The 14,093-nt window shown below is 55.1% G+C and overlaps 2 protein-coding genes across 2 annotated transcripts; one reads left to right on the top strand and one right to left on the bottom strand.

Annotated features, from left to right (window-relative positions):
- Positions 1-1,958: 1,958 nt before the first annotated feature.
- On the bottom strand, positions 1,959-4,712 carry BESB_076320 (putative histone lysine methyltransferase, SET; the record flags this gene model as incomplete). The annotated part of the gene is made up of 6 exons (XM_029365993.1): positions 1,959-2,156; positions 2,542-2,608; positions 2,835-2,911; positions 3,408-3,492; positions 3,948-4,002; positions 4,319-4,712. 6 exons carry the CDS (start codon positions 4,710-4,712, stop codon positions 1,959-1,961), a joined length of 876 nt encoding a protein of 291 aa, XP_029217424.1.
- Positions 4,713-6,342: 1,630 nt separating this feature from the next.
- On the top strand, positions 6,343-12,787 carry BESB_076330 (DHHC zinc finger domain-containing protein; the record flags this gene model as incomplete). Its single annotated transcript, XM_029365994.1, has 9 exons — positions 6,343-6,438; positions 6,925-6,983; positions 7,558-8,567; positions 9,038-9,193; positions 9,456-10,402; positions 10,742-10,777; positions 11,290-11,377; positions 11,703-11,793; positions 12,220-12,787. 9 exons carry the CDS (start codon positions 6,343-6,345, stop codon positions 12,785-12,787), a joined length of 3,051 nt encoding a protein of 1,016 aa, XP_029217425.1.
- Between the last annotated feature and the right edge of the window lie 1,306 nt (positions 12,788-14,093).

The raw sequence follows: 14,093 nt of genomic DNA on the forward strand, positions 1-14,093 counted from the left end.
GAGACAGCTCTCGTTGATCTCCGTCGAGCTAAGACTGACTTCAGCAGACTGAAAAAGTGGAGGAAAAGGCAACCTCGAGGCGAAAGACTTTCTTTCGTAGATGCATGCCCTCTTCCCTGTCTTTCTCCTCGACGGCGCTAACGACCAAAGGCCCTCGCGCGGGCGACGACAACGAGGAGGGAGAAAAATGGAAATGGAGCAAGTACGGCGATCAAAGAAAGGAGAGTGGACGGAATTACAGGAAAAAAAATGAAGATAAGCTTCTTCCTCCGTGTTGTCTTCGCAGGTGTCTCCTCTCACGTGGTGATGAGAACAGATGCAAAACCTGCATGCGCCGGCGAATATTTTCTCCCGTTGCATGCGGCCCGGAACAGCTGACCTGAGCCCCTGGAGAAGGGAAAAGAAAACTCTCGTGTTCGGCCTGAATTTCAACTCCTTTTTTCAGCAGAAGTCCTTCCTTTAGCTTGCTGCTTGAAAGGCTTGCGCGATCGAGCATGAAGAGGATGCCACATTTAACGGTATGTATACATATGTCTGTACACAGAGCTGTATCTATACCAATATATGCATATATATATCTGTATATTTACCTACATATATATATATATACGTACATCTATACAAATATTTATGTATAGAGATAGACATAGAGACGTAGCTGAATCAATGAGCAGAACGAAGCACATAACTAGCTGTAGATACATGTATATAGGCACAACAGAAAAAAAGTAGATAGCATGATACAAATGCATTGACAGATAGATTGAAATCGATCATCTAATCGACGGAAAAATATAGATGGGGCGATGGACAGACGCATACAGCTTATAAAGTGAAGTCCACCAGGGGCGAGTGCGCAGGAGAAACCCGTCCCTGGCTATCTCGTGCCTTGTCTTCGATGTGCATGCAAACGCGAAGGTGTTTTCGACTCGAGAAATACAAACACATATCTCTCCTTCGAACTGTGCCTCTAAACAAGAGAGAAAGAATAGGGGATGACTGGTTTTTAGATATCGCATGCAACAGACACACAACTCTGCAAAAAAAGGAAATTGCCGCGGAGTCGAGAGGCATGCATACGCGAAAGAGAAGTGCGTGCCTCGCGCAATCCTACACGAATGCAACAGAACAGGATTCAGATGTCTTCACCCGCGGTCCCCGTGAGAGACTTGCTGATGGAGAGTCTTGGACTCAATACTCCGGTGATTCCGGTCACTTGGAAGCACGCCGTGGCAACACAGAGGCGCCTTCGCAATGGAGTTCATGTTTTCACTCGTTTGTGTCCGAGCCCGTGAACGAAAAGTCGATATCAAATAGTTCAAAGAAGCGACAGCCTCCCTAGATAGAGGACTTCTGTGTGCAGAGCGGAAACTGTCATCAGCCCTCTCTGCGGAGTCAAGACATGTACACCGATGGACAGAAAAAGTAAATAAATAGTTAGAGGCATTCAGATACGAACAAAAGCGAACAGAGAGATGAATTCACGCCACTACGATCCGCCGATATTGTACGTGTTTCCTCTCCCCCGCGAGCGCCGTCGCGCTTTGTGCCCAGCCGACGCAGATCCGCTCGGCGTGTTAACTACTTTGCATGTGTGTAAAAAGAGAACAAAGCAAAGAATTGCGAAGCGCGCTGGACATCGCCTTAGATCTACGCATTTTCCAGCACACGTGCGGCGCATATATATGTACTTTTATATTTATACATCCGTAGAGCGTGCGCGTGAAAACGCCGGCTAGAACCGAGAGCTGGGCACTCGACGTTTTTCACCGAGCTGGAGTCAGGCCGGTTTTTCAACGTAAGAGGCATGCAGCAAGCCTTGCACGAAGCCGCACAGACGATCCTCGGCGCGCTAAGAAGAACTTTCACCGTGAGAACGAGACAAAACGAAAGAAAACGTGAAAAGGAGACAGCACAGGAAGAAGTGCGGAGGACGACGTGTGTACGCCCTGGCACACTTATTTTTCCGTTCCGCGTTCTTCCTTTCCTTCGCTCTTTCCGTCTGCTTTCGAGGAAGCCTGGGACGCGCCTCCTTTCTCTCTCTGCTTTTCCAAGACGCAGCCTTCTGCCTCCGCGCCGCCCGTCGTCTTTCCAACAGCCGCGGTACGCGCGTCCTCCTCCGCCCAGGAAAAGCACTCTCGCTGTCGCCAGTAGCCCTGAAAACAAAACGCAGATATCGGGGGAAAAGGCAAACATGGAGAGCCGCAACTGCGGCAGGGAGAAAGGCGCCGGCCGAAGTCGCCCTTGCAAAGCGAAGTCGCGTAGAGAGGGAGAGAACGAGGAAAGGCGAGCGGACAGCTCGGCTACCTCAGGATTCCCACACAGTCTTCCTCCGCCGGCATCCGTTCCATGAATCCTGATGCGTCTCTCCTTTGTTTGCTGAGAGACACAACGTCCGCGCCAGTCTTCGCTTCCCTGAAATGCAGCCGCAGCCGCGAAAAAGAAGACAAAGACTGACGCTGAGAGCCTCTAGGCGCTGCAGAAGTCTGCTGTCTCCGCTGACAGAGAAGACAACGTTTCATTCCTCGCTGTCCGACTCACCTCTCCGTAGAAGGCGTAGATCTCCTCACCAGCATGAATGTCCCGCAGAGCCTGAACGAAGACCCGCCTGCGGTAAATTTTTTGAAAACGAGTGACGCACAGAAAAGCGGATATGAGAGGCGACGACCCAAGCAGCGAGAGGCTGGAACGCCTCCCACGAGGCCGAGTCAAAAAATACATGAAGTAAATAGAAGAAAAGACGCATGGTCTGACGGGTCCTAAGCCCGTCTAAGCCGCGGACGAAAATGCCTGATTGACAGCTGTTTGAACAAAAACCGCTTCCGTATTCTCACCTCCTTTTCTTGTCTTTTACAAAGCACGCATTCAACTTCTCTTTGTCACTAATGTCGTTGATGTAGCGAGCAAAGACCTGAAAACCCCCGCAGACACGTTGAGAGAAAAGAATAGATCAACAGGCCTTCCGCACGTCCTGCTGCGCAGCGTGTGCGCATTCGATCAAGGAAATGGACATCTGCCGAAAAGAATTCACTTTCCGCAATCGCCTGAGGCGTCACCCCTTAAATCGCCACAGACGGCAGCGTTTTCCCTGCAGGAATGGATTCCGTTCGCGGACCTCCTCAGGTGCACACGAAGCTTGGCGAGTGCAGAAGGCTCTGCTGTGGGGCCTGTGGAGGCGCAGAAATCCCACAATCGAGAGACAGAGGCCTCGTTCGCTCGCTGGAGTCGCGAAGAATCCTCGGTTTGGGCCGGCGGATCTGCGTGCCGACCCGCGGGTGCAAGAGCTCGGGAGCGCCTCGCTTGTGCCGCAGGCAAGTCCGCAGGGTTTGCCTCGCCTCCGCCGTGAAGACTTGCATCTAAATGCGAGTGAGCGGCTCTGACCACATATTTGGCGATTACATAATTACCTCCAAGTGACTCTTCGCGTCAATGTGAGCGTTCAGGGCGCCGGCGCAGATCACGTAAGCCCGGTCTTCCTCGCGGAGAAGCTCGCTGCAAGAAACGCGTGCAGCGCGGGACTCCGAAGCGTTTCGACATCCACACCAGCTGAGAAAAGAAGCAACCGATTTCCCTCGAAACAGGTGAAGTGAAACGCATTCGTGCCTGCGACGCACAGACTGGGTGTCGCGTAACTACCGGCAAGAGAAAGACGAGGAAAGAGGAATGCGGAGGAAAGAAGGCGAGAGTCGCACGCAGCTGAGAGAGACGCAGAGGACATCTAGCCGAGGAGACATAGAGGAGAAGAAGGAGGGAGGAGGGCGGAGACAGGAAACGCGACGTGGAGAGAAAGAACAGAAAGGCACGGCGAGATCACCGCCGGAAGGCGCGCAGGGCGAGAGCCCAGAAGGACGAAACCTGCAAAGCGTAGAAGCTGACGAAGCAGGTTGAGGAGGTGTTTGAGAAGGGCGAGTCAAGGATTGAGGCTGCGAGTTCCGCAGGCATCTTACCGGAGACTGAGGCACTTGCCCAGATACTCGCAGATCCACGTTCCTCTTGGGATGTCTGCCACGCAAAAAACGCAGAATTCACAGCACCGGCTCGCAGGACAGTGACGCGAAAACAAAGAAAAAACGCAAACCTCAAAGAACATACAATCACACACGAACTCACGCCAGGCACGATGCGAGAAGAAGACGAACGACGAAGACACGGACCACGACAGGAGCCGAAACAGTCAAAAAAACCAAAGAAAATCAGACGACCGGACACGTAGGCGCCGTCGATAGCAAGAGGCCACGAAAACAAACAGGAGCGAAAAAGGAAAACGAAGAGAGAAAGCGAAAAGATGAGAAGAACCCGAGCTGATGGGGAGACATACGCTGAGAAGTGAAGAGGCCCTGTCCCGCAAGCGGAATGAGAGAGGCGGAGACAAAGAGAGCAGAAGGAGAGAGGAAGGAACCTGTCCGCGGATCGGCGCACGCCAACGAGTCGCGCTCGAGAGCGGAATCACGCTGAGCCGAAGCGGCTAGAGTAGACCGAAGGACCGGCGGCGAAGAGGAGAGCGACGAGGGAGAAGAAGGTACGCCAGGAGGCGACTCAGACAAAAAAACGACGGTCTGACGCGTACCGAACGACGGAAAAGAAGTGGAGAGACAGGGCGTGGAGACCACAGAGGTCTCTGCGCTCGACTCTGAGAGACAAGAAACCGCGGGAGACTCTTCAAGCGCGTCCTTCTTGCCGAGGCCACAAGGTCTTCCCGATGGGACAGACATCCTCAGACAAGCAGGCGGAGTGAACCCAACAAATTTTCAAAAAAGGGCCCGCAACCAGGAGACGAGGAACTCAGTCAACACATACACGCGAAGAGGAAAGCATCAAGCGAGTCACTGTTCCGCAGAGCACGTGATCCGAAGAAAAGCGCCTCACCAACAAGCGCCTCAGAGAGAAAAAAGGATCATTCAAATCCCGTGTTCACGCGCGTCGAGCAGGCGCATTCTCGACTCTGTTCTTTCCAGATTCGTCGCCGCTCCTCACGACGTAGTTTTCTCCTTCTCCTCTGTTTAGGGCAACGGCTATTAAACATCTTTGCTGCGCCTCTTTCTCGCGATGTCTCCTTCTGACGCGCTGCGACACCAAGCTCTTCTTTCCGCACTTCGTTTCTTCTGCTCACCCTCCTCTTCCCTCCGCTCTTCACGCGGGGAGCTGCCTTCCGTCTCGACAAATCTTCTCTCCCCTTCCGCCGCGCCTTCTTTTTCTATCGGTTTTCTTTTTCACGTCGTCAAGTCGCAAGCTTCTTGGACACAACGGTGATTGCGCAAGAAGGGCAGACCGGGGCGGGCAGAGGGGGGGTAGACAGATGAGAAAGTTTTAAGCGAAATGGAACAACACCACATAAAACACGGAAAGAGATCGACTCTTTGCTGGATTGTTTTGGAAGCTATGGAGCCGGACAGTGGATCTCGTTTTCTTGTTTTTTCTTCCTTCTCACCCCGCAAAGTCGCTCGTCTTTCAACGACTTGTGACTCGGCCGTGGCGTTGCCCAGGATTTCCTTCTCTTCGCGAGACTCCGAAAATACTGAAGAAACTACACTCACTGGAAGCTCCGGAAGAAGAGATAAGAACCCAGGAAGAGGAGAGAGAAGCGTTTGCCCGGCGAGAGGAGACTGAAGACAACGAAGCAGCGAGAGAAAAGTCGAGAGAGAAAAGAGGGCGTGGCGACGAAGCGCTTGTGTCAGCTGGGTCTTGTCTTCGTGCCGCCCGAAGAGAAAGAAGGGGACTTTTCCTTCCTAGCTTTTCTTTAAAACCAGGCGGAGGATATTGGTTTATTTGCTTTTTTCGGAGAGACCCGGAGACCTGCAGAGGGGCGGAGAGGGAAGAACGCGACTGGTAGTCCTCTCTGGAGCACCGCCTGCTGGTTTCCTCCCTCGTTTTTCTCTTCAGTTTTTTCCTCTTTATTTCCTCACTTCTTTCGTTGTGTGGCGTTCTCTCTTCTCGATGCTTCCCTTGTCTCTTTCTCTGACTTCCACTCCCCGTGAAGCGTTCACGCGCCTTCGAGGGAAGTCTGAACGAGCTGCCTGTTCCTCTTCTGGCGGTCGCGGCCTCCTGCTGAGTGGGACGCGGTCGCGAGAGAAGAACAACACAGCTACGTATCCAGATCTTATTTCCTGTACCACCACTCCGCGCATTTGTCTCTTGCGCGCAGGCCGCCTTTCACCTCATTCTCCGACTTCCCTGTTTCGTCTCGCTGCTTTGCTCTTCGACTTCCTCGTTGCTTGATTACGTGGACCTGCGCCTCGCAGACAAGGCGCGAGAGGCAAGGCCAGCGAACAACAGTCAAAAGAAAGGCCTCGATGCGGATGAAAGCACAAACGCGAGGCAGACGGAAGGGAGGCTTCTAGCGCGATGGCGGCGGGGTCGGCTCCTGCCAGCGGCAGGCCGGCGCTAGGCGGTTCCCTCTGGTTCAACTTTGACGGCTGCGGAATAGTTTGCGCGTGCTTCGTAAGTGTCAAAAATTCATCGAAAACAGACCAAACTCGCGCGATGAAGGCGAGCCTGATCTGTAGAAGAGAGATCCCGTGAAGACGTGCGGCGGGGCGAGGGCAGATAGACGTCTCTCGACAGGCTCAACGAAGTCTTCGAAGCGCCCTGGAAACGCCTGCGATGCAGCACAGCAGTAAAGCAGAAGAGAGAAAACGGCAGGGAGGACAGTCGAAGGCAAGTAGAGCCTGTGTTTGCTTTGCGAGGAAGAGTCTGAGAGTAGCTCACGCCAGACGACATTTCTCTCTTTACAGTGAGAGGAAGCGGAACTTCACGGCAGTTTGAGGTCCACTGTCGCCGCCCAAAGCTTCGAGTTGCCTGGGAGAAAAGGGAACTCGAATACCTTCGCGACAGGCGGGAGGACGCAAAACGAACGAGTGCTTCTTTATGCAGCTTCATCCGTGTGATGTGTTTTCCTGCACGTTGTTTTGTTTCTTTTCTTCGCAGGCTCAATTCATCATTTTCTTCTCCTGCTACACCGTTTGCACTTCGATTCTCTTCAGATGGTGAGTGCCCCCGGCGTCGCGCGTCCTTCGTTCCCATCTGCGCTCAATTCCGCCTCGCATTGTGAACCTTCTTTAATCGCGAATATCTCTTATAAGATCCTCCTTGCGTGGCTCATGAATACCCCTTTCGCCGTTCGTTGATGGCGCAGCCCGGCCTTCGTTTTTCGGCCTGTTCATCTCGTTCGCGACTGGGATTCGCGTCTGGATTGCGCCGCCGATCGCCTGTCGCGGCTTCCTCCCTTGTCTACTTTCGCTCTTCGGCGGATTGCCGCAAAAGCCGATTGTCTTCCTCGACAAACGGCATGCGATGCGGGTGAATCATGCCACCCCGACGCCTCCACAGCGGTGACGCACCGAGAGGCGTCTCTTGCAATCTGTCAGACAAGGCTGAATTGTGTACAGACTTCGTTCTGTGGTAGTTCTGTCGCAGCCTTTGAGACTACAAAGTTATGCTTCTTGGCGCGCTTCGGGTTTTCCAGTCGGGCTCTCTCTTCTGTCACTCCTGCGCGAGGAGACTTCGAGTTTTCTTCTCCCTCGCTTCAGCAGCTGCTCGCCTGTCGCCTGGTGCCTTCAGGACGTCGATCGGCCTCCTGCGGTACTGCCTCGCCGTCCTGCTTCAGCTCTTCGCAGCCCTCGCGTCGCTCTCGCATCTGAAGTGTCTCTTGTCTGATCCTGGCGCAGTACCCCACTTGCCTCTGCCTCCGTCCGCTGCGCCTCCGCGCCCGCTGGGTTTGGCGCCTTGCGGCGAGAGCTGCGCAGACGCATTCGCAGCGGACGATGAAGAATGTGAAGCCGAAGAGGCAGCGCGGGAGCTCGCTGTAGAGGCACGCGAAGCGCAGCAGCGCCTCGCGCCGTGGCTGCAGGTCGCGCCCAGCGACGAGGAGGCGGACACGGCGGTCGGCGACGCGGAAGACGACGTCCTAGTGGGGGGGTCTTCTCGCCCGGCGTGGACGCGAAAACGCCTTTTCACCTACTCGCCTCCCGCCGCGTCTGCTGCGACTGCTGCGGCGCCTTTCGATGCTTCGGGCGCCGCAGGGCCCGAGTGCCTCAGTGGCAACTGCGCAGAGTCGTCTCCTTCGCCGTTGCAGGAGGCGACGGAGCTCGACGTCGCGGCGAGCCGGCGGGACGGCGAGGAGGTGCGCAGAGAGCGACTGCGCGAGAGGCGCGGAGACCCCTGGCGGCGGACGTTTTGCTGCGGAAAGGCGACGCGCGAGGGAACCGAAGGACGCGGAAGCGGAGAACTCAGGAAGACGCGAGAGCGGCGCGGCGGCGCGTATGCGAGTGTGGACGCGGAGGAGCGCTGCGACGGCGATGACGTAGAGGAGCGGGAACTGGAACCGGCGAGCGTCCGACGAGCTAGGCCACGAGAGGAGACGGAGGAAGAACTTGACGTTGGCGGACGCTTGGAGGCAGTTTCAGAGGAGCGCCAGGCAAAAGACAAAAAACGCGAAACGTGGACGGTGCGAGCTCGGCGCCAAATTCATCTTCTGCTGCTCGCCGGGATCCCGGGCAGCTTCCGCCTCCTTTTTGGGCTGCTGGTCGCGTTTCTGACAGTCCTGAAAAACCTCTTCCTCTTCTTTGCCAGTACGCAAGCGAAGCAAGAAGCCAAAAAGAGGAAGCAGCTCAAAGAGCTGACCTGGCGAGCCGCCTGCGTGGGCTCGCTCTGTGCGGCTTAGTGCCTCGAGGGCGAGCGTTTTCTCTTCGTCTCTCCTCCATATCTCTGCGTGTGTGGCCTCTCTCACGCCTCGTCGCCTGTCGTCTCTTTAGCGTCCAGCGAAGCGCAAAGTCGTTTCGCCGCTCGTCTCTACAGTTTCTGTTTCAGGCGCTCGGATCTCTGTTAGCTCTTTCTTCGCTGCCCTCGTGCGCCTGCTTCAGGTGTGGTATCTTCTGCGATACTTTTTGTGCGTTTTTTCTACTCATTTTTGTTTAGATAGTTTTTTCAATTTTTAAAACTTTTTACATAACTCAGGATCAGAGAAAAAAGCTACTACAGTGATCGAGAATTACTAAAAGTTTAATGCTGTCGAGTGTGGTCTCACGTGTTTTTTGCTCAGCATCTCCTGCCTTCGCATTTGACGCGCCGGACGCCGAAGAGAGTCTCGAGCGCGGCCTGCAGCCCCCGAGCTGCCGAACGTGCAAAAGTTTGAAGCCTGCGCGAGCGCACCACTGCTCAGTCTGCCAGCGATGCATCATGAAAATGGATCACCACTGTAAGCTTTTTTCTCCAGAAAACGGCGTGCGGGGCGGGAGCGCTGTCGAGGCACGTGAGCCGCGCCGCGTTCTTCACAGTCACCTTCGCGGAGATAAGGCACCAGTCTTCTCGGTTTGCACGCGTGTGCATGTGCGAGTGTTTTGTTTGCGGTCGACTGCTGTCGCGTGAGACTCTTCCGCTGTCGCCGAGGGTGTGGCGAAGAAGGCCGCTCCTGCACGGCGGCGGTTTGTCAGTCGCCGCGCGTGCGTTTGCTTTTTCAGGTCCCTGGGTGAACAACTGCGTCGGTCAGACGAACCAGAAGTTTTTTCTGCTTTTTCTTCTGTATGTCAACGCGATGTGCGCGGTGTCCATGGGCTCCATCGTCCTTCGCACGTTCACCTTCATGCGCGACAGCCCGCCGCCGCCTCCAGGTTTACATCGCCACGCGCTCCACGCGGATTCCGCGCGAGGCGTTTTTTCTGCGGAGAGAAGGTACGTGCGAGCAGAATGGAGCCCAGGCGAAGAGGATGCGGAGCTGGGAGAGGACGAAGATGGCGCTGGCAGGCAAACCGTGCTGTCGCCGACGCCTGAACGTGAAACGCAGCACCCGCTCTTCAAAGCCGCGCGCACTGGCCGCGACAGTCGCGCAGAGGAGAGCGCAGCCGAGGCGCAGCAACTTCCGCTCGACAGCGCTGCGGGCGACGGCAGTGCGCGCGCGAAGACCGGCGGCGATGCGCAGCGGGCGCAAGCAGAGGATGTCTTCCTCTCAGAGCGCGGGAGCTTTCAAGAGCCACTCGAGAGCGACGCGCCGCGCGCGGAGGAGGAGGATGCAAATCGCAGCCAAGACCGCGAAGAGGAGACTGCCATTCCAAGCGCGAGCGCGGATTCGACAGAGGCCAGCAGACCGACCGAGAGGGGAGGGAAGAACGCGTCGCCGTCTGTTCCCGAGGGCGCCGAGGGGGCGGGACGAGACGTCAAGGCGCCGCCGTCGCCCTCGCCTGACGCGTCCTCTCCTTCGCTGGCGCGCGTGTATCAGAGCCACTCGCCGCTGCTGAGTCTGCCTAGTCTCACGCGAGGCATGGACGTGCTGCTGCAGAGTGCGGCACGCAGCCCGGCGGAGAAAGAAGGACGCGCAGGCGCCCGCGCCGGGAGAGCAGCCAAGCGTCGCAGCGGCGGGAGCAGCAGACAGACGCCCTTCCGCATCGCCAACGAGCCGCTGAGTCTGCCCGTGAGACTGCATGGGGGAGAGAGAGAGAGTGAACAGAGGGCTGCGAAGGAACTGGCAAGCGCGTGGCTGCTTCCTTTCCGTGTCGGAGTGCGATGTGTGGACTCCAGAAGCTCCAACTTGTGTCTCTCTCCGTCGTTCTCTCGTGGGCGCGTACGCTGCACTGGGGCTGCCTGCTTCTGAGGGTCTTTCTTCGGCGCATTGCTGTGCTTCCTCTGCGTGCTCCGGGAGGTTTCGGCTTTCGCTTGACCTCTTTAGGGTTCAGGTGCACGGTGTCCTCTGTCCTCTCATCTGTCCCTGCCCTCCCGATCTTTCGTAGTTTTTTCCTGTTTGTGTGTGCAGTGCGACTTGGAGCCGCTCGAGGCGGTGGCCTGCGTGGTGAGGAAAAGGAAGCAAAATTTAGAAAAAAAGAATTAAAATCAAGTAAACAAGCAATCGCGTATCTACACCTAGGGATTACAGTCAGACGCTTCGGCTGCTTTACGCGCTCGGCCTTATTCGTTCATGACTGGAAGCAAATGCCTAGGGCTTGCGTGGAGATTTTGGCGATGCGTATTCGAGAGGAGACACACATAGTGCTCACGATATGTATGCAGGCAGATGCGACGGTTTCGGCGCTTTTCCCTGCCGCGCGATTGGCTTTCTCACAGGGTGTCTTCACGCGCGAGAGAGTGATGTATTTGTTTTTCAATGGTGTGCCCGCAATGCGTCTTGAATCGTGGATGTTTTCAACTCTGAATGTCTGTCGCGACCACTCTTTTCAGTTGCTTGTTTGTGTGACTTCGCCGTTGCAGAGGCCTCTTTTAAATGCTTCGGCTTTCCCCGCGTCGCAGGCTGTCCTCCGGTGGAATTCGCTGTCGCATGCGTGGAGTTTTTGTTTTTGACTGCAGTTCGTCTTTATGTTCTCCTTCGTCTTCGGGCTCTTCACGCTGGTGATGTTTTTCGATCAGCTCTCGGCGATCCGCTCCAACACCACGGGTAAGATAGAGGTTTTCTATTTTCGTTTTTTAGTTTTTCGCGCGCAGATGTGAACGGATGAAGTTCTAGCTCCTTGGCGCTTCCGCGGAGTAAAACTGGAAGCGCTTAAGCGAGGGGGGGAGGCGCCAGAGACGACGGCTGTTGTCTGTTGGTCGCGTATACGCAGCCTAGAGGCACGCCAGGCTCTGCGAAGAGCGATTCCCGCCTTCTAGACTTCCTCATCATTCAGTGAGCTGCAGACGCGGAGAACACAACGAGAAGTAGACGAGCAAAGTCTCCAGAGCCCTGCTGCATGTGTGTCTCACCCTAAACCGTTTGTTCCCAGGCATCGAAGCGCTGAAAAACGAGACGTATGAAAAAAAGTCTCTCTATTTCTCTCTCGCGGAGGTGTGCGGAGCTCCTTTGTCATGGCGCTGGTGAGCCGAAATTTGGCCTCGCATAAACTGTTGGTTTTTCGAATTCTTCGCTGTATACCTTCATACTCTGCGCTTAACATGGTGGTCAGAGCACAAGAGAGCTGTGATCTGGAAAATAAAGAGGCCTCCTGCGCAGTCTGCCATTGTTTCTCTTGAGTTTCCACTCGCCTTTACATTGTGCAGCTGTGTCTGGTTTTCGGGATACTCATTTCTTTCTCGACGTTTTCGCGCGGAGCCGAGTTGCATCTTCGAGTCTGCCGCTTTGCTTGCGTTCAATGTTTGGATGCGGCGGCGCGTCCCTTCTCGCTCTTTTTCGCGTGTGGAGCAGTGAGGGTCTTCTTTTCATTGTTTTCCTTCTTTCCTTCATGTTTGGGTTTGTAGTTTTGGCGCGCTTCCCGCGCGCGTGTGTGTTTTTTGCCGTTTCAGGTTGCTTCCAGTCAACCTCTCTTCGCTGTCACCGTATGAAGAAGACTCTGACAGCTTTCCTCTTCGTCCGCTTCACGCCTCTTCCGCGCTGCGTGCTTCGGCTGTGGACACGGAAACGCATGCACCGCACTCTTCGCTCGCGGCGCACGCCCCGCTTCCGCTCGCTGCCTCTTCGTTTCCGTCTTTCGACTTTGCCTATCCGCTCTCCTCTCAGCGTCCCCTGAGTCACCCTGTGGAGCCGCGGCCGTTGGCTGATAGATCGTCTGTCGCGTATCCTCCCCCGGTATGTGCCTCCGCTCCAGCGAGCGCCTCTTCAGGTGAGTCTCTCTCGCCTTCGCTGGGCGAGCGGGCGGTCACCTCGGAACGCGCGAATCCTTTCTTGAAGCAGGGAAAAGCAGGAAGTCACGATGGAGCGGCACTGGAGAATCACGCCGAATCGCTCTCGGCCTCTAACCTGCCTCATGATGTTGAGTACCTCTCCGCGTCTTCGCTCTCGGCTACGCTTCCCTCCGCTTCGTCTTTTGCGTCGTCTATCTTCGCGCAAAACGCGTCTCTGCCTGTAGTCTAGCACTTCGAGTTTCCACCAAAATCCGCGTGGGAGCTTGTCGCGCAGCGAGTCGTCCGAACTCTTCTCAAGGTAGCCCCTCAGACCGCCGCGACACCACACGATCTCGACGTCACTGCTCCTTCTCTCCTCTCTTGAATGTCCAAGTATATATATACACATATATATATTTATGCACATACATAATATATATTCCGCATATATGTGTTTGTTTTTATATTTGTATTGGTATTGCAGAATGTGCATACTTTTTTATTGTGTGTGTCCACCATGGAGACTGATTTAGGACAGCTCCTCTGCAAGTAAAAATATCGCTCGTTCTCCGCGCCTTCCGGCAGCGCCATGTCAGTCGTATGATGTGCTCAGTTTTGAGAGGGGTACACACTCAGATCGCTTATAACGGTTTCGAGCTTCTGTGACGCGAGGTGGGCATTCCTCCATAGCGGTAATTTCCGTTTCCTTCGCTTCGTGGGCACGATAACTTGTCACTCGTCGTGGTCTGGCCGTCTATCGCGTTCGTTTTCAAAGTGTAATTTCTTTTTTTTTTTCCGCGCAGGGGGCGAGAGTGAGTGACTTTTTCCTCTCCCTGTTTTTTCTGAAGCGCACTGGAGCGCGGGAGTCGCTAAGTGTCTCCTCCCGCGGGTGCGCGTATTCTCACGTGATTTCCTACCCTGAAAATCTGATTTTTTCAACGCCAACGACAGCATCTTTGTAGAGTGAATTTTGCATTTCGGGCAGACGCTCTTCGCGCGCGAGCTGCTCACGTTCCATGCGCTGCGTCCTTTTCTCTAAGCCGCGGCTTCCGTCTCTCAGAAAAACGAATAGAAGAAAACTACGCATCACTCCCACTTGAAGTTCAAATGCATATATTTATCTCCGCTATGTAGGTAGAAATAGCTGCAGTTTTTCACTCCGATGGCGTCCTCGCGTCGGAATCGGCATGGGAGTGGCGAGCGAGGGATCCGAGACACGCATACCAGAAAGAAGTCAGTAGGACGGCAGCCTGTGTTTGAGGGAACGAATGGGGAAGCGAGAAGGCGCGAGGCAGAGGGGCGGACACACTGGCCTGTTTTGGCTGAAGACTTACGGTTCCCAAACAGGACACTACTACGCGTTTAGTCTTATGCTTGGATGTCGCGCAAGCGTTTGCATGGAGGACAGTGTACTCTCGGGGGGCTTCTCTCTTTGTCAGAACGGAAAAAAGAGACGCCGAGACCTCACTCACACGTTTTCCCTCTAAGCCTCCTCGCATGCGCTGCCCACGAGCTACGATGCAGCACGCCACATCTGCGCGCCGTCATGATGAGAG

The sequence above is a fragment of the Besnoitia besnoiti genome, chromosome VII (genome assembly GCF_002563875.1).
Source record: "Besnoitia besnoiti strain Bb-Ger1 chromosome VII, whole genome shotgun sequence".
In the NCBI taxonomy this organism is placed as follows: Eukaryota; Apicomplexa; class Conoidasida; order Eucoccidiorida; family Sarcocystidae; genus Besnoitia; species Besnoitia besnoiti.